At 48.3% G+C, this 19,456-nt stretch overlaps 2 protein-coding genes across 4 annotated transcripts in view; one reads left to right on the top strand and one right to left on the bottom strand.

The window, feature by feature from the left end:
- Positions 1-358: 358 nt before the first annotated feature.
- Nt5c3b (5'-nucleotidase, cytosolic IIIB) lies at positions 359-13,117 on the bottom strand. 2 transcript variants are annotated; one of them, XM_034507400.1, is made up of 9 exons: positions 12,965-13,117; positions 12,750-12,848; positions 12,125-12,194; positions 11,994-12,040; positions 7,718-7,803; positions 6,095-6,184; positions 4,399-4,561; positions 2,370-2,570; positions 359-958 (listed from the first exon to the last, which is right to left on the bottom strand). In XM_034507400.1, exons 1-9 carry the CDS (start codon positions 12,974-12,976, stop codon positions 824-826), a joined length of 903 nt encoding a protein of 300 aa, XP_034363291.1. In that variant the 5' UTR covers positions 12,977-13,117; the 3' UTR covers positions 359-823. The 2 variants fall into 2 exon arrangements, with proteins under 2 accessions (XP_034363291.1, XP_076791922.1); XM_076935807.1 differs by lacking the exons at positions 12,750-12,848; positions 12,965-13,117 and adding an exon at positions 12,849-12,905 and having other exon boundaries at positions 678-958.
- A 59-nt stretch (positions 13,118-13,176) lies between these two features.
- Positions 13,177-19,456, top strand: part of Klhl10 (kelch like family member 10) — a 14,723-nt gene continuing 8,443 nt past the window's right edge. The window contains exons 1-4 of one of the 2 annotated variants that reach the window (XM_076935806.1): positions 13,177-13,342; positions 13,949-14,147; positions 16,593-17,082; positions 18,329-18,946. In XM_076935806.1, coding sequence (XP_076791921.1) covers positions 13,954-14,147; positions 16,593-17,082; positions 18,329-18,946 — 1,302 coding nt within the window. In that variant the 5' untranslated portion in view covers positions 13,177-13,342; positions 13,949-13,953. Of the gene's footprint in view, positions 13,343-13,781; positions 14,148-16,592; positions 17,083-18,328; positions 18,947-19,456 lie in introns of those variants that run through there. The other variant, XM_034507398.2, reaches the window with a different exon arrangement.

The raw sequence follows: 19,456 nt of genomic DNA, 5'->3' as shown, positions 1-19,456 counted from the left end.
TCATGATGCATAACCCCACTCCCACCCAAGAGGCTACTCTTACCTTTTGGGAGGGGGGTTCCTTTTCTTTTCTTTTGGCTTTTTTTTTTTTTTTTTTTTTTTTGTTTTTCGAGACAGGGTTTCTCTGTGTAGCCCTGGCTGTCCTGGAACTCACTCTGTAGACCAGGCTGGCCTCCAACTCAGAAATCCGCCTGCCTCTGCCTCCCAAGTCCTGGGATTAAAGGCGCGCAACACCACTGCCTGGCATTTTGGGGCTTCTGTGTAGTCCTGGCTATCCTGGAACTTGCCCTGTAGGCCTTGAACTCAGAAATCCACCTGCCTCTGCCTCCCAAGTGCTGAGATTAAAGATGAGCACATCCGAGGCCCAGCTGGTTTTTTAATTTCCATTTGATTCACACATTATATTTGTCTGACATACAGCTTTTCTTCCCCCCCCCGCCCCCCCATACAGTGCTGGAGAAGGAACCCGGGGCCTTCCACATGCTAGGCAGCAGCTTCACCATTGAGCCATCTGTATTCCCAGCTCTGAAAACTTTCTGAGAGAGAACCTTTGGACCAGCTGATCTGTAGAAGGTTCACACTGTGGTTAGAAGGCTGGGGTCCATGGCTTACTTGGAAGCACACTTGCCTCCTTCCCATAGGTGACATCTCCCTCTAGCCTCTTCCAGGCAGGAGGGAGGCAGAGGCATGGGGAAGGAGTCAGGGGGTGTGGGAGGGCCCAGCAGTTCTTGTCTGCCCTGGGCTTCTTTCTCTCTGTGCTCACAGGGGAGGCTTTGTGGGCAGGGACACCTCCTCATAGCTGAGGCAGGGCCCAACCTGGGCCTTAGGAGCCCTGTAGCTCCACGCAGTCCCCCTGGTGCAGGATGTGCTGCAGCAACCCATTGACCACGTCCAGTGTCTCGTCCTTCTCCAACACAATGTCGTAGGAGTCCATGTAACGCTCCCGCCGCTCCTCCACCTGCCAGGGAAGCAGATCTGCGTCTCCCAAATGCCCCTCTTTGCACTTTATACTCTGGGCCTGGGATAGAGGCATGCAAGCACCACTCCCCAGCCCTCTTGTAAAAACCTGAGGAGCTTATAGGGACCAGGCAGGCAAATGAGGGGCCTGAGAGGCCACAATGAACACTTGGCCAGCGTCTGACAGACAGTAACAAGAACTAATGCCCTTGCCAGGCGGTGGTGGCACACACCTTTAATCTCAGCACTTGGGAGGCAGAGGCAGGTGGATTTCTGAGTTCGAGGCCAGCCTGGTCTACAGAGTGAGTTCCAGGATAGCCAGGGCTACACAGAGAAACCCTGTCTCAAAAAAAACAAAAACAAAAAAAACAAAAACAAAACAAAAAAACTAAAAAAAAAAAAAAAAAAGAACTAATGCCCCAGTGTCACATGGCATCTTCCTATGGCTCTGGCATCCACTGGGCTCCAGGCTCTGCTGGCTGGGTCCACCCTGAAGGACACCTCTTCTGAGCCCTCCTGGCCTGGACTCTGTCCTTCTCTGCCAGTCTCGGCTGCTTGTTTCCTTTTATAGAATCATACTCTAAACCCTGGCATCTCCCATCTCAGCCAAACCTTCAAGATAGAAGTCAGACTGGCAACAAAGCTGGGTATGCCTGCAATCCCAGCGCTCAGGAGGCAGAGGTAGCAAGATCTCTGTGAGTTTGAGGCCAGGCTGGACTATAAAATAAGTCCCAGGACAGCCAAGGCTACATAGAGAAACCCTGTCTTGGGGAAAAGTAATCTGCTCCCCTGCTCCCAAGAAAATCCAAGGAATCATCACACAAAGCGTTGTAGTGAGGGTTAAATGGGTTAACAGTATTTGTAGGACTAGAATGGGGACCAACAGACGATGTGCACACAGTCACACATGTATGCTAGGATGATGGGCTGGAGTGACCCTTTTCTATCAAGCCCTGGGTCAGGCCAGGGTGTGAAGACCACAGCAGTGTGCTGAGGCTTTGGGATTTAACTGAAGGACAGAGCACTTACCTGGCATCTCCCAGTTCTGTGTTCCTTCTCCAGCAAACGCGTGCACACACACACACACACACACACACACACACGGGGTGGTCCACCAAAAGAGAGAAGATAAATTGAGGTATGATTGCATATACACGAAGTCCCAGACACTTGGGAGGTTGAGGCAAGATGGTTGGAAGTTCAAGGTCAGCCTCAGCTACACAGTTTGAGACTAGCCCAGGATATATGAAATCGTATTTCACCACCAACATTCCCTCCCCTGGGGTGGGGGGAGGGAGAATAGGACTTATGCCCCTCCTCTCTGGCCCCAATACTCGCCATAATATCTAGCACATGAAAGGCATTCACCTGCAGAAAAGCAATCCACAGGGGAAGGCCCAACCGCTGCCTACCTTGTCATTTAGGAAGCCAATCTTGAGGATGTTCTGCACCCCCGGGACCCCATCAGCCATCGTGAGGTCCCCTATGGAGTCTCCAAGCAGGATGATGTTGGTTTTGTTCTGAAGTTGCTGAAAGTAAGTAGAGTTTTCACACACGGAACTGTTCTTGTTGTAGGTGTGGATGAGCTGGCCCTTGAATCCTTTCAGGAAACCCTAAACCATCGACAAGAGACAAGACAACAGGGCTAGAGGGACCCATGGAGCACACCTTCCATTGTCTGTCATGGGAGAAGAAACAGCTCCCAGAGCCAGAGATAATGGCAAGGCTTCACTGTAGCTCAAACCAGAGGCTAGAGAACTAGGGTTGCCTTCAGTCTGTTTTTACATTCTCATGGAACCCGGCTAGACTCATTTGCTAGTGTCTCCCTTTGGCTGCATTCTGGGTGGTGATGGCAAAGTTGAGAGGGGGTGCAACAGAGCCCCCCCCCAGAAGCCTAAGTATCATAGCTGCCCTCTAAGTCCTAGGATTTAGCCTAAGCCTTCCGCAAGCCCTGTACTGCTGAGCTACGCCCCTAACTTTTTCTTTTGAGACAGGGTCACTCTATGAAGCTTTAACTGACTTTGAACTCAGAGGTCTAACTGCCTTGGTCTCCTGAGTGTAAGGAAGGATTAAAGGCACATGTCACCGTGCCAGTCTTTCTTCCCATCTTTCTTTCCTTTCTTCTTTCATTTTTTGAGACAGGGTCTCACTACACATACCTCTGACTCACCATGTAGATCAGGCTGGCCTCAGACTCAGAGATTCTCCTGCCTCTGCTCCCATGTGCTGAGAAAAGGAGTGTGCCACCATGCCTGCACCACCGTGCCTGTGCCACCGTGCCTGTGCCACCATGCCTGGCTCCGGTTTTTGTTGACACATCTGTTTTTCTATCCTTTCTAGAATCACTATGAACTTTGTTCTATAGCTCAGAAAGTCGGGTCTTGAGCTTCCAGTGTTCCCGCCACAAGTCTCCTAAGCAGTTGGGATCACAGGCCTGTGCCACCAGCCCCCACCACTTGGCCTTTCACAGAACTTTGGAATTCTTGTTTTAAATAATGGCCACCAGGTGTTACTGATCCTCCGTTCTGGTGGAAGCCAGAAGGCTGCTCAGTCAGCAGATGCAGGAAGCGCTCAGAGATAAGAGCTTCCGCCTAGGAGGCCAGGGTTTTCTCTGGGTCACGGGTGCTAAGCACTTGGCTGGAGGCCATTCAGAGTGATAAAATTTTACCACTGATTTTTTTTTTTTTTTTTTAAATTTGTTTGAGACAGACTCTCCTGTAACCCAGTGAATCTTTGGCTTTGAACTCCTGAGCCTGCTACCTCCATCTTGCAAGTGCCAGGATTAAAGGCCTATGCAACCATGCCTGCCCACTGGGAAGATGTGAAAACGTATTGGAGCAGCTTACCTCTGGCTCTCAACACACAAGTCTTAAGTGTAGGCCCTTTGGTAACCAAGGTGATACGCAACCCATGATGGCGCCACAGGGTTATGGTGACCTATAAATGAGGACTCTGTGGCAGAGCGCTGACTGTCGATCCATATAAAGTAACGCAGAAGCTGGGCATGTTGGTAAATGCTTCAGTTCTAGCACTAGCGGGTGGGAGGGTGGGGGTGCACAGATGTGATTCTCTGTGAATTTGAGGCCAGCCTGGTTTACACAGTGAGTTCTGGGACAGCCAGGGCTATATAAAAAGACCCTATTTTAAAAAAGAAAAAAGAAAAGAAAGAAAGAGGAAGAAGAAAAAACAAGTAACCCATGAAGCCAAGTGCCATGGTTCACACCGACAGTCCCGGCCATTCGGGAAGCTGAGGCCACAGGACTGACTGAGCTCAGGACCTCCAGGTCAACCTGGGTAATTTAGCAAGACTCTTGTCTCAAAGAAAGAAAGATGAAGGGACTTAAAATGCCCAGCGAAGGGCAAAGAGGCTAGCTGGGTAGGCAGAAGGCACCGAGGCTTGCGGTCCCCCCTCCTCAGCAGCCCAGCCGAGACATGGCTCACATCCTCACTGAAATCCATGTAGTTGGACACGATGTGGATGTTGGGGTGGAACACTTTCATCTGTCGGATAATCTCTTCCAGGATGTCACCGATGCCCGCCGAGAAGATGAAAAGAGGGATGTTGTTATGGTACAGTGTGTCGAAGAACGTCTTATAGCCCTCCCTGCAAGGAGACCAAACAGTTGTGAATGCCACGGCATGCAGACATGTATGTATTCATGCTTGCTTGTGTCCATGTGTGTGTGCGTTATGTGTTTACCTGTGACCCAAGTGTGGCAGTCAGAGGCCAACCTTGAGTGTCCTTCCTCAGGAGCCATTCATCTTTTTTTTTTTTTGTTTTTCAAGACAGGGTTTCCCTGTGTAGCCCTGGCTGTCCTGGAACTCACTCTGTAGACCAGGCTGGCCTCGAACTCAGAAATCCGCTTGCCTCTGCCTCCCAAGTGCTGGGATGAAAGGCGTGCGCCATGATTGTTTGTAACTTATCATATTTTCTAACTTTGGAAGCATATGTTTATGGGTACAGACATAGCGTGGAGGTCAAGAACAACTGTTAGGCCGGGCGGTGGTGGCGCACGCCTTTAATCCCAGCACTTGGGAGGCAGAGGCAGGCGGATTTCTGAGTTCGAGGCCAGCCTGGTCTACTGAGTGAGTTCCAGGACAGCCAAAGGCTATACAGAGAAACCCTGTCTCGAAAAACCAAAAAAAAAAAAAAAAACTGTCAGGAGGTCAGGAGTCAGTTCCCTCTTCCCACTTTCCACGGGTTCTGGGGATGGCAGAAACCAGGCGGGGCCATCACACTGACTCTCACTCACCTCGTTTAGCGACAGTCTCTTACTGGGATGAGGGCTCAGTGGTTAGGCTAGGCTGGCCGGCCTGTCAGTCAGACCTAGGATTTGCCTGTCTGCACTTCCTCAGTGCTAGGATAACACACTCATTCCACCACACCCAGCTTTTTAGTCTGCATGCTTGATGAGGCAAGCACTTTACCAACTGGGCCATCTCAACACCTGAGGCAAGGAGTTTTAAATTCCTCTCTCTCTCTCTCTCTCTCTCTCTCTCTCTCTCTCTCTTCATACACACTCACAAAGAAAAAAAAATACATAAACAAAAGAATACATATATGTGGCCATCTTGTCTCAATATACATATATATATTTAATTATAACATGCACACTAAATGTTCTTTAAAAAAAAAAAAAATGTCAGTACTGGGTGTGATGGCTCACGCCTTCAGTCCCAGCACTAGAGATCAGATAGATCTCTAAGTCTGAGGTCAGCCTGGTTACACAGAGTTCCAGGACAGGCAGGATTACACAGAGAAACCTTGCCTTGAAAAACAAAATTGAAATAAAGTTAAAAAAAAAAAAAAAAGCCTGTTGACCACAGGTTTTTTTTTTAAACAGGTTTTTGTTATTGTCTATTTTTAAATCATTATTTAAATGGAGTTGGACTGTAGGAGATGAAGCTTTGACCATTTTGCACAGCATCCCCTGAGGCAAATGGCTTCTGTGGCCACCTTTCCTCCTCTTCTCCCAAGCACTGTGACGTCAACCCTCCTCTGCCTGGGTCACACAGTTTTAGACTAGCTTTTGTTTTTGTTTTTGTTTTCTAGTGCCCTGAGCCAGGGAGCCACACCCCAGCCCGCAAAGCTGCTTGGACTAGTCGGGTGGAAATATTTCCACAGCAAGGAGCTTACCTGAGCATTGCAGTGGACTCGCCAACCACCTGAGCTATCTGGAATTTCTGTATCCTCTGCTGGCACAGGAGACTGTGGGCTTTGCTCCACCTATGAACAAACAACCCAGTCACCCTAGGAAGCCCAGTGCCCTGTCCCTTGTCCTCTCTGGCAGCACCCACTAGTGGAGGGAGCACATTCTGTTCCACAGAGAACTTTAAGCCATCCTTAGAAGAAAGTTGAGGAAATGAGGGGAGAGGAAGGTACCGAAAAGAACTCTTCTTAATTCCCTCCCCCACAGGGCTCTGTCTAGGCATGCTAGGATTTGTTTTTTGTTTTTCTTTTTTGAGACAAGGTTTCTCTGTGTAGCCTTCTCTATCCTGAAACTTACTCTGGAGACCAGGCTGGCCTTGAACTCACAGAGATTTGCCTGCCTCTACCTCTGGGATTAAAGGCATACATTGCTACCACCCACCTAGGTTTTGTGTTTGTTTTAAAGATATTTTGGGATTTTTTTAAAAGAGATTTTTATTTATATGTATGAGTGCTTTATCTGTATGTACACCTGCATGCCAAAGAGGACACTATAGATGTAATTGCTGGGAATTGAACTCAGGACCTCTGGATGATTACCAATGCTCTTAATTGCTGAGCCATCTCTCCAGTTTTTTTTTTATTTTATTTTATTTTATTTTTTTATTTTTTATAAACAGGGTCCTGTGCAGCACAGGCTAGCCTACAACTTCCTATGTATCGAAGAACAGGCTTCTCCCAGCCTCTACGGTGCTGAGATGATGTGTATGTAGCACCATGACCAAGCTTAGCAGTATTTGTCTCTACCAGAATTTTGCAGTTTGGTTGCGTCCCCAAGTTGTAAACTGGACTTCTGTGGTAGTCTAAATGAGAGTAACCCCCGTAGGCTCATATACTTAAAGGCTTGGTTCCAAATTGGTGGAACTGTTTGAGAAGAATTGGGAGGCTTGGCCTTGTTGGAGGAGGTGTGTCACTGGGCAGCAGGTGGGGAGTGAGGGTGGGCTTGGAAGTTTCAAAAGCCATGCCTGCCCATGTTCCCTCCCATGATGGTCATGGACTCACCATCCTCTGACCTGTAAGCCCCAAATAAACTTTCTTCTATAAGTTGCTCTGTCATGGGATTTTAGCGCACAGCAAGAGAAAAGTGTTGGGTCATGGGCCTTAGTCTTCATGAATAACGTCATTAGGTTATAAAAGCAAGTGCAGGACACCCCCACCCCCCACCCCCTTCTCCTCTCTTAGTCCTTCTGCTATAGAGTGACACAGCAACAAAGCCACTGGCAGAAGCTGGTCCCCTTATTTGGGGCTTCCCAGCCTCCTGAAACTGCTGCTCATTATCTGTTATCCAGACTGCGGTATCTGTTACACTAGAACGAGACAAGGTCACTTGCTGCTTATCTCCTGAGCCAAGGCATTTCTAACTTACTCCTCCAAGAAGTCCCTGAACCTTTTCACTATCGCAGCAGCAGAGAGCCGGGGTGTAGGTGGATGTTCCTCCTTAGAGCTGACTCGGTGACATGGCCCTCAGGAAGGAAGCCTGTAAGCTCACCAAAGCTCTGGAAGGACACAGGCAGCTTGGCCCTCTCCATCTTTAATCTCAGTGCCACTTACCACTGCACCATGTGGGGCAGCTTCTCTTTGATGGTCCGGTGTGGGTCGATCTCAATGGGATAATAGTGGTGAAAGAGCTCGGTGAGCTGGGACAGGCAACAAGGGGAAACGTCATTAGTGCACATCCAATTGGCCCCACTTGAGATGAAAACTCCATCAAAGACCGAGCTTTGTGTAAGAGACTTTTCTTCAAGTTTTCACATGGGGACACACCATTCACGAAACTCAAGTTTCCCCTCATGCTCTCCCAACTGCTCAGATTTACCTATTAGACATAGTGTGCGGTGTGGCTGCATTCTCAGAGGTTACTGCTCCTTGGTACCCACCCCAAGAATGAGGCCTAAGGGTCCTCAACATAAGTTAGACTTGGTGGCCCATGCCTGGAATCCCAGCACTTGGAAGGAGGAGACAAGACAAGAAGATGGTAGATATGTAGCTCAGGCTACATTTGTAAGCCTAAACTACATACTAAAATTCTGTCTCCAAGTCAAAATATATACATATACACAGAGGGGAAAAAAAAGGAGTGGGTGTAAGGATATAGCTTGTTGGTGGAGAGCTTACCTAAAGAACAATTCTCACCATTACAAAAAGCAATGGGAGCTGACGAGTTAGCTCAGGAGTTAAGAATACTTGCTCTTTCAGAGGACATAGTTTGATTCCCAGCACACACACATACTGGCTCACAACTGTCTGTAACTCCAGTTCGATAGGATCTGACACCTCCTTCTGACTTCAAGGGGCACTAGGCATATATGTGGTGTACAGAGGCGTGTGTAGGCAAAACACTCGTACACATAGTAGTAATAAACACTAGCCAATGAGTGGGACACAGAAGTAACAAGCGTCAGGGAAGGACTGGAGAAGCCACTCCCCTGACTGACTGCTTGTCTAGCGTGCATGTGTACCTACCTGGGTTTCTTTCCCAGAAACACATAAACACATAGAGGGTGTGATGACACATTCCTATAGTCCTAGCCCTTGGGAGATGGAGGCAGGAGGATTAGAAGTCCAAGTTTATCTTTAGCTTCACGAGTAAGTTTGAGGCTAGACAGGGCTACATGAGAACTGGTCTCAAACACATGGGCTGGAGAGGTGGCTCAGAGGTTAAGAGCACGTGCTGCTCTTGCAAAAGACTGGAGTTCAATTCCCAGCACTGACAAGGTGGCTCCCAATCATCTGTAACTCTAGTCCCAAGGGACGTGATGTCTTTTTCTGACTTTGTGGGCACCTGACACACACATGGCACACATATATACATGCAGTTAAAACACTTATATACATAAACCACAAGGCATGGTGGTAGCACGCTTTTAATCCCAGCTCACGGGAGGCAGAGGCAGGCAGATCGCCGAGATTTAAGGTTCTCTTTGTCTACATAGTGGACCTTGTCTTAAAAACAGAAAGAATTCAAATTAAGAAGAAGAAGAAGAAGAAGAAGAAGAAGAAGAAGAAGAAGAAGAAGAAGAAGAAGAAGAAGAAGAAGAAGAAGAGGAGGAGAAAAGGGCCGGGCGGTGGTGGCTCAAGCCTTTAATCCCAGCACTTGGGAGGCAGAGGCAGGTGGATTTCTGAGTTCGAGGCCAGCCTGGTCTACAGAGTGAGTTCCAGGACAGCCAGGGCTATACAGAGAAACCCTGTCTCGAAAAAACCAAAAAAAAAAAAAAAAAAAAAAAAAAAAAAAGAAGAAGAAGAAAAGGAGGAAGAGGAAGAGGAGGAGGAGGAGGAAGAGGAGTAGAGAGGAGGAGGAAGAGGAGAAAGAGGAGGAGGAAGAGGAGGAGGAGGAGGAGGAGCAACAACAACAAGAACAAGAACAACAAGAACAACAAGAAGAAAAAGAAAACTATTTGAGGCTGGAGGGATGGCTCAGTGGTTAGGAGCACTGGCTGCTCCAGAGTGTTCAGATTCAGTTCCCAGCATCCACAGGGTGGGGGACCAACCCTCTGTAATTCTAGTTCCAGGGGTCTAGTACCCTCTTTTGGCTGCTGTTGGTACTCTGTGTATATGGTGCACAGATGTACATGCTGTTTATACATCCATGCACATTGAAAGAAAAAGAAAAACATTTATAGAAGGGCTACACAGATATGGCTGAAAAAGAAAATCATGCAAGTATGACTGAGGTTCAGCAAGGTGGAACACTTGCCTAGCATGCATGAGGCCCAGGGTTGGATTGCCAGCACATGACAAAGAATCATAAAATAGACCTTGCAGATTGGCGTTAGAGACACAGCACATTAGTGACAATTCCATCAGTGTCACCATTAGGAAAATTCAGAGCATCTGCATGTGCCTCTTCTAGCTAAGGTTTCTTTCTAGGAAACCAGGATGCTGACCCTCTGGGATCTCAAGTCATGCAGAACCAGCTGGTAAGGCTCCCTGGGGGAAAAAATAAGAATTGACAGAGTAAAGAATTATAATGGATGCATGTAGTCTTGGGACTATTAGGAGCTCATATGGAGTCTCTGTCCATCTGTCGGAAAAGAGAATTAAATGTAGGGATCACATGGTATTAAGCAGAATATTCTTGAAATGTCTTAAGAGCCTCAGTGTTGGTCAGGGGTATAGATCATTTGGTAGAGTGCAGCCTCTTGTCCCTGCCCATCTTCACAACAAGCTACCAGGTTAACAGTCTTGGAGGTAGTACTACACGCCTTTAATCCCAGCAGGTGGATCTCTGTGAGTTCGAGACCAGGCTGGTCTCTAGAGTGAATTCCAAGACAGCCAGGGCTACATGAAGAAACCCAATCTTGAAAAACAAACCAAGTATTGGAAGGCCTTGGGTTAAATCCTTAATAATACAGAAACAAAACTCTAAGCTAGACATGGTGGTGCATCCAGGGACTGAAATCAGGAGGAAGAGGAATTCAAGGCCAGCCTCAGCTTCATAGCAAGTTCCAGGCCAGTTTAGGCTTCATGAGAATCTCAACAAAACAAAACTCACAGGAAGCATCAACCAATGCAAGCTACCAATAGACTAGTTAGTACCCAACCTTAGTGAATAACAGAAACCAAGTAACTGAGTTATCTACAAGAATGAGCTCAGCCCTGTGTAAGAGTCTAGCCTGGCTCTGCTCTATGAAGAGCCACTCAGGGCACAAGCCTGGGGCCGAGTAAACCAAAGGCCAAGCCTCTGGAGTTGGCTTCTCAGTGTCTGTACACATCTTAACAGCAATGGATTAACACTCATTCGGTAAGTTCTCTGTCTGTATCTGCCCCCTTACCAGAAAGTGACATCACCAAGAACGTGGCATAAAATGGTATAAAGAGATTGGGACAAAGTCCCAATGTTGGTAAAGCCAACATCTGCAACTCCATCAAATGACCCTGAGGCAAACGGCTCAGCCTCTTTAAGCGCCTGTTTTCTGACATGTTAGATAAAGACAGTAATATGATAGTTCTGTCTGCCTTTGGGAGCAGAGGGCTGATCAATATAATACAGCATTCAAATCTCGTGCAAATTCCATAGATAGCAGTAAACATAGTGTCCATACACGGATTACCCATTATTCTGTCTCAGCCAATAAGGGAAAGCTGTCCTTATGTATTAAGACTAGATTCAGGGGCTGGAAAGATGGCTCAGCAGTTAAGAGCACTGACTGCTCTTCCAGAGGACTGGAGTTCAGTTCTCAGTGCCTACATTAGGCAATTCACGATTCCAACTCCTGTGACTTCCAAGGGTATCTTATGTATATGTAACACACACACACACACACACACACACACACACACACACACACACACTTTAAAATAATAAAAATAAACCTAATAAGAAAACCACATCTCCTTTAAAACTCTAAAAAAGGAATAACTGAAAAACAAAACCAAATAAAACTAAGGAGCAAATCCAGAGTTTCATGCATGGTCGGTAGGCTTCCTCTGACCCAGATCCCCTCTGTTTTTGAGACAAGGTCTCAGTGTGTATCCTTGTCTGGCCTGAGACTTAATATGTAGACCAGGCTGGCCTCGGATTCACAGAGATCTGCTGCCTCTGCCTTCTGAGTGTTGGGATTAAAGGTGAATGCCACCAACACCCCGCTTCCTTTTTCAAACGTTTTATTCTGAGGTCTTACTAAATTGTCCAAAAATGACCTTGAACTCTTTCTGGAGTCCAGGCAGACCCTGAACTTGGGATCCTCTTATTTCAGCCTCTGGGATTACAGGCCTCCACACTGTGCTTAAGGAACGGAGTTTCTTAAGACTTCTGTCCTGGAGGCTGTGATTCAACCCCAGAAGCATACCACAGCCAATTTTTTGAGCAAAGAAGGGAATGACCCACCTCTTTGCGACAATCCTCACTGATAATTTTGCTGTTATCCAGAATATCTGAAAAAAACACAGAACTCCCTTTATTTGCTCCTTGGCAGTTGTCATCTTGAGCCCTACAAGGAAGGCGGAAATGTGACTTACTGTGGGAAGAGGGACATCGCTGTCCATTGTAAGCAAATCTGCTCAAGGTCATGTCAAAATCAGAAATCACCTAAGAGACAAAAGGGAGATCCTGGTGGTTGGCTAGGCATTGCTCCACCGTGGCCCTTGCCTTAGCCTGGGGTAGCCAAAGAAGTCTAACCAGGCCACTGTCCAGGCTGCAACAAAGCCTTTGCAAGGTTAGGGAGAGACAGAGGAAGGAAGGAAAGAAGCGATCCTGTGTCAATTCACAAGTAAACCCTGAAAAAAGCAAAGTCTCCCCCACCCCCACCCCTGTGTGTGTGTGTGTGGGGGGGTGATTTTCAGTTGCATCTTTCTCAAATGCACTGGTTCTTTCCTAAGGTGCCTTTTCACCTTTGTGGATCTCCCTATCTTCAACTTGGGGGTGGGGGTGGGGGGGAGCCAGGCTCCACCCACGTGCTTTCTGAAACCAAGAGGAAGGACCATATCTGACTACTTTGAAAGTTGGCTATTGGGGCAGGTAGGCTCTCTCCCGAGGTGAGCCAATCTGTTTGGCCCATGACCATCCTGGGGCGCAAGCTCGCACCTCAGTTGGCGGGAAGGCCGCAGGGCTGGCACCCTCCCGCGGTACCCCAAGCCCTGGTACCTGCAGGCGGTCTCCTCCGCCCCTGCGAAGGGCGCCCACGATTTCCTGCACCCGCCCGGGCTGCCGCATCAGGACCGTGGCCTTCATCAGGCTGCTCACCTGTCGGGAGACCCAAGAGACCCGGTGACCCGAGCGCCGCGATGAGCACCAATACATCTGGGCCTCCCCGCGCCCGCGATCCCGCCACGCGGGACTGTCCCCACCCGTGGCCTCACCTCCTCCGCCATCGCGCCGCTGGCCTGGTGGGCGGCTCCGAAGACAGCGCCCGCCTTACAACCACACTGCGCAGGCGTCGCCTCGCACTAGCCGCGTTGGTCTAGGAGCTGCTGGCCGTTTCCAGGCTGGCTCCGGATGCTGGCAGGAGAAGCGAAGGGGAGGGGGAGGGGGCAGGGGATTGTTCTACTGTATGTGGGGGTGGGGGAGCGTTGAGGGGAACAGGGGATAGGACCAAGACGCTAGAGTCCTATATGTGGGCTGGCTGTCATGAGGCTTTGGTGTGTATGGGCGCCTGTCACTCTCTCTGGAACACAACAGCAAGTGCAGTCTTTACTGGGGTTGGAGTCACTGCTTAGTGAGAGAGTTCTTGCCTGCAGGTATGAGGCCCTGGGTTTCAACCCCAGCATTGCAAATAACCACCCACCAGGTATCCAAGTGCATTTTGGACAGGGGATGCACCCAGGAGACACTTCCCTAACAGGGCCCTTCATCATCACTGGCCACAAGCAAAGTAAAGCAGTAAGGTATCTCAAGGGCTAGAAGACCCTGGCCAGCATGACATTTGGTCAGCTTTGCTTCTGGCTCTGCACACATGGGGAGCCCAGTGAGAGCTCTGGAAGGATGCTGCAGGGATGTGGGGACCCAACCTGAAGATGCAACAACCAGCAGACTCAGTTAAGGCTCAGTTGTGTTGGTGGCCACAGTTCTGCCCTAGGTCTGAGTGAGGATGAGGAAGGAGGTGTGGGGTGGTCTACCTGTATGTTCTTGGGGGGAGGGGGAGGAAAAGAAGGGGCAAGAAGGGGTTCCAGAACCTGAGGGCACAATCCTGAGTGATCTCACTGCCCAGGATTCTGGAACTTGGGCTGCCTGATGGTCCCTATATGAAAGATGTAGTAGGGAAAAGGAGCGACAGCTGGCTAAAGGGGCCCCCCATAACCCTCCCCAACACCCCAGGAGAGCAGCCTCTCTCCCCTGGTCCCAAGGTGCCATGGAGATGGAGAGCACGGCGGCCTCCACCCGGTTCCACCAGCCTCACATGGAGAGGAAGATGAGCGCAATGACCTGTGAGATCTTCAACGAGCTCAGACTTGAGGGCAAGCTCTGCGACGTGGTCATCAAAGTCAATGGCTTCGAGTTCAATGCCCACAAGAACATCCTCTGTAGCTGCAGCTCCTACTTTAGGTACATGGTGGGGTGGGGGGGCGGGGCGAGCTAAGCCCAGGCGGGCGGGAGGGAGGACAGGGCTCCTCCTGAGGTCGCTTCATCTGCTTTTCAGTTTCCCATTTGCCATCTTAAATGTAGGGACATTGAAGCTCTGAGCTCCCTTGTAGCCAGGCTGTGCTGCCTTCTACCCAAACGCAGCCAGGCCCAGAGCCTCTCTCTGTCCTGCTGTGTTTTAAGCTGGTCTTCAGCCAGCATCTGGCAGGGCAGGTACTTTCTCTTCAAGTCTCACCCAACCAACTTTTAGTTGGACTCCCATGGATTTTGGACGTCAACCAGGATGATATTAATACTTCTGGTGCCTCGCCAGACCCAGTCCCAGTAGAGAATACTGAAAGCAGGGAGATCAATGAAAAAGGATGGAGAGGATGGGGGTGGTCGGGGGGGAATATAAGGGGAGAGAAGCCAGGAAATATTTTCAAAAGAAAAGGAGTTTGGGTTGAAATGTTTCTAACTCAGGAAGTGCATGGGTTCTTTTGTTTATAAACTGAACTGGTCAGGGTGCTTGGTGCCAGTGAAAATATGAGGACTATGTCCACCTTTTGCTAAAAGCTCGTCCTCAAGCCCAGCTTGGTGGTCTACAATCCCATTTACTCAGAAGCTGAGGCTTTGGGGGGCTGGGGATATAGTTCAATAGTAGAAGGCACGCCCAGCATGCACCAGGCTTTGGGCTCAAGCCCCAGGACTCAGACAGACCATCCTCACTCATAACAACAAACAGTTCAGAGCCTGTCTAGGCAAGTTAGTGAGATTCTGTCTCAAAATAATAATGAAGACAAAGGGGCTTGGAAAAAAAGACAATGGTTGAGAGCTAGGCATCCTGCCACACAGATCTGTAATCTCAGGGCTCTGGAGGCTCAGGCATCAAAGTGAGTTCAAGGTCAACCTGGCTACATAAGCTTTAGGCCAACCCGAGCTACATACAAGACTGTCTCAGTTACCCGATTAAGAAAACCCCAATCCGGGAGCTGGTGGAAGGACTGGAGGAACAGAGGAGAATTGCAACCCCACTGGAAGAACAACAGGCTGGCCTGACCACCCAGTTCTCCCAGAGTCTAGACCACCAACCAAGGACTGTACCTGGAGGGGAGCCGTGGCTCCAGATACATATGTAGCACTCAGGAAGGAGAAGCTGTTGGATCTCTGTGAGTTCCAGGCCAGCTTGGACTACGTAGCAAGTTCTAGGATAGCCAGGGCTACACAGAAAAACCCTTTCTAAAACAAACAAACAAACAAAAAAAAAAAAAAAAAAAAAAAAAAAAGGGAGGGAAGGAAGGAAGGAAGGAAGGAAGGAAGGAGCACCGCCAAGCGGTGGCATGCCTTTAATCCCAGCACTAAGGAGGCAGAGGCAGGCAGATCTCTATGAGTTTGAGGCTAGCCTGATCTACAGAGCGAGGATAGCCAGGACTATACAGAGAAACCCTGTCTCAAAAATCAAAACAAACAAACAAAAACAAAAACCGTGTAGGCGCTGGGAATCAAACCTAGATCCTTTGCAAGAGCAACAAGTACTTACTGTTGGGTCATTCTCTCTCTATTCTATGAGACCTATTTTTAAATTATTTTTTATTTTATGCATATGAATGTTTTGTCTGTGTGTATGTATGGTACCATGTACAGGTCTGGTACTTGCAGAAGTCAGAAGGCAGCATTGAAGTCCATGGAACTGGAGTTATGGACGGCTGTGAGCTGCCACGTGGCTGTTTGGAATTGAACTTGGGTCCAGAGCAACAAGTGCTCTTAACTGCCGAGGCAGCTCTCCAGACCAAGACTGGGCTTTGATCTTATTTTCATTCTAGAGTTCAATTTCTCCATCCAAACACTATAAAAGAAAAAAGGGAGGTAGGCTGGGGAAATGACTCACTGGGTGAAGTGCTTACTGCCCAAGCAAGAAGACCTGAGTTCAGATCCCCAGAAACCACACAAAAGCCAAGCATGGTGGCACATATTTGTAATTCCAGTGCAGGAAGGAAAAGACAGGTTGATCCAGGGAGCTGGCTGGCCAGCTAGCCTAGTCAAAACAGTGAGTTCCACGCAGAATGAGAGACCCATGTCTCAAAAAACAAAACAAAACAAAAATAAAAACAAACAACAACAACAAAACATAAGTACACCATACATATTGAAAACACGTCAACATTGACCTATGGCTTACATGTACGCATGACCGGAGACCATTCCTGTGTGTGTGCCTGCGCATGCATACACACACACACACACACACACACACACACACCTTGAAAAATAAGATGGCAAAGACATGGTGACTACATATCCATCATCGGGTACTACTTGAGGTGTGTCCAAGCTGGCCTCAGAAAGCAAAAGGTCAAAGGTCAAAGAGGGTGAAGGGCCTCAAGGAGAATGTTTCTGGGCTAATTTCTCACATCTTTTCCCCCTTCCCAGAGCTTTGTTTACAAGTGGCTGGAACAACACTGAGAAGAAGGTTTACAACATTCCTGGCATTTCCCCTGACATGATGAAGCTAATTATTGAGTATGCATACACTCGGACCGTGCCTATCACCCCTGACAACGTGGAGAAGCTGCTGGCCGCTGCTGACCAGTTTAACATCATGGGGATTGTTAGGGGTTGCTGTGAGTTCCTCAAGTCGGAGCTGTGTCTGGATAACTGTATCGGCATCTGCAAGTTCACGGACTACTACTACTGCCCCGAGCTGAGGCAGAAGGCCTACATGTTCATCCTGCACAACTTCGAGGAGATGGTGAAAGTCTCGGCGGAGTTTCTGGAGCTCTCAGTCACCGAGCTTAAGGATATCATTGAGAAAGATGAACTCAACGTGAAGCAGGAGGACGCAGTATTTGAGGCCATTTTAAAGTGGATTTCTCACGACCCCCAAAATAGGAAGCAACATATCTCGGTTTTACTTCCTAAGGTCAAGTTTAGTTACTCTTTGCAAATGCTTGGTTGCTCATGTTTGATCCCTCTACCCAGAGGGAGAGGCCCTAAGAGCCACAGAATAGATCTCTTGCTCTCTCTGTCTGCTGATTGTAATGCCGTATAAATATGTATCCCCATTTTCCACTGACTGTGAACTCCTTGGGGGCAGACATGCCTTAGTCCCTGGTCCTGCTAACCCTTCATATGAAAGTCAACTCAAAGTAGGTGCAGGGTATGAGTTTGTGGAAAGGCAACATTGAGCAAGTGAGAAGTGCCAGGTGCATGACAGATCCCAAGGCTGTGTTGATGCTTAGTGAGGGGCGCCTCCCAATCTTCCCCTGAGTTGGCAATTTTCTCTTCCCTTCATGTTGCTAGTTCTTTCCTTAACCGAAATTGCCTCTTAGTGTGGGGAGGGCAGCAGGCGATTCCACAGGATTTCAAAGGGTGCTTTCACCCTTGCTGCCATTCGATAAGCTTTAAGGTAGAAGCTATCATAGGAACTAAGTTGTGAGGGTAGTACACAAGTGTAGTTACTTGGTGTTAATTACGGTTATTTTACATATGGAGCTATATTTAATTTCTGGACAATCACACGGCTTCTTTGGGTCTAAAAACTCTACCCAGTGGCCAAGGAATGCTATCCTCAGATGCCTTCTGTATGTATACCACCTCCACAAAACAAAACCATCTATAAGTTGAATACACACTTTCTCCCACAATCCTTTTCTCCCCGCTCCCCTTCTCCTCTGAGTGGGTGGGAGCCTCCCTGGGTCTCTCCCCACCCTGGCACTTAGGTCTCTGTGAGGCTAGGCATTTCCTTTCCCACGGAGGCCAGACAAGGCAGCCCAGCTAGAAGAACATACCCTACATACAGGCAACAGCTTTTGGGATAGCCCTCGCTCCATTTTTTAAAAAGCAAACTAAGGGGCTGGAAAGATGGCTCAGAGGTTGTGAGCACCGCCTGCTTCTTCAGAGCACGTGACTTCAGTTCACCATCTTCCTTAACCATCTACAACTCTAGCTCCAGGGGATCCCATGTCCTCCTCTGGTCTCTGCCAGTACATACGCACATGTACACACACACACACACACACACACACACACACACACACACATTTTAAAAGCACAAACCAAAATACTCCCAGAAACCCAAAGGGAGATGATATAAAGCAGGGCTTAAAGAGGTGGGACTTGCCAACATCCTTGCCTCACCTGAATGAATTTCTGTGTTTTCTTCTTAGGTTCGCCTGGCCCTAATGCATGCCGAGTACTTCATGAATAATGTTAAGATGAATGACTATGTCAAAGACAGTGAGGAATGTAAGCCAGTCATCATTAACGCCCTAAAGGCTATGTATGACCTGAACATGAACGGACCCTCCAATTCTGACTTCACCAACCCACTCACCAGGCCCCGCCTGCCCTATGCCATCCTATTTGCTATTGGTGGCTGGAGTGGCGGAAGCCCCACTAATGCCATTGAGGCCTACGATGCTCGAGCAGACAGATGGGTGAATGTCACGTGTGAGGAAGAAAGTCCTCGAGCCTACCATGGGGCGGCCTACTTGAAAGGCTATGTTTATATCATCGGGGGGTTTGATAGCGTAGACTACTTCAATAGTGTTAAGCGTTTTGACCCTGTGAAGAAAACTTGGCACCAAGTGGCCCCTATGCACTCTAGACGTTGCTATGTCAGCGTGACAGTCCTCAGCAATTTCATCTATGCCATGGGAGGGTTTGATGGCTATGTGCGTCTCAACACTGCTGAACGGTACGAGCCAGAGACCAACCAATGGACACTCATTGCCCCCATGCACGAGCAGCGGAGCGATGCAAGCGCCACAACACTCTATGGGAAGGTAAAGAACCAGGGTGGAAGGGGAAGATGGATACTGTTCGTCCTTTTGGGATGAGGCTGGAAGACAAAATGGCAACACTCACAGTTGTCTTTCTGTATCCACTGAAGATTGGATGACGGTCCCCTGTACACAGCCGCATCCAGATGCTCCAGTCTCATATGACATGGTATGGTGCTTGTGTATAGCCTATGCACAGTGGGGTGTGGGGGCACACACCCATAAACCTAGCACTTGGGAGGCTAAGACAGGGAGATTGCTATACTTTAAGGGCAGCTTGGGCTATGCAGGAAGACTATCTCAAAGAAAAGTATATTAAGAAAGAAAGTATGCTATGCTCTCATATACTTCAATTATCTTCAGATTACTTATAATATCTGACATTATGTAAATACTATGTTAATTGTTATACTGTAGTTTCCGATAACTATGAGAAACATCTGTACATTTTTCCGTACATATATTTAAGTTTTTTAAAATTAAATTGGGGGGGGGGGCATGATGAACAAATGT

The sequence above is a fragment of the Arvicanthis niloticus genome, chromosome 6, assembly GCF_011762505.2.
Source record: "Arvicanthis niloticus isolate mArvNil1 chromosome 6, mArvNil1.pat.X, whole genome shotgun sequence".
Classification (NCBI taxonomy): domain Eukaryota; kingdom Metazoa; phylum Chordata; class Mammalia; order Rodentia; family Muridae; genus Arvicanthis; species Arvicanthis niloticus.
Note: the sequence above shows the minus strand (reverse complement) of the source record. Positions and strands in the feature narration are given on the sequence as shown.

What these genes read in the sequence shown, in the direction of transcription:
- Nt5c3b (XM_034507400.1), bottom strand. An exon ending in GCGGAGGAGACCGCCTGCAG is followed by an intron (nt 12,195 to 12,749) that starts GTACCAGGGCTT and finishes TTTGTCTCTTAG; the next exon opens with GTGATTTCTGATTTTGACAT. An exon ending in TTGGCTTCCTAAATGACAAG is followed by an intron (nt 959 to 2,369) that starts GTAGGCAGCGGT and finishes CTTCCCTGGCAG; the next exon opens with GTGGAGGAGCGGCGGGAGCG.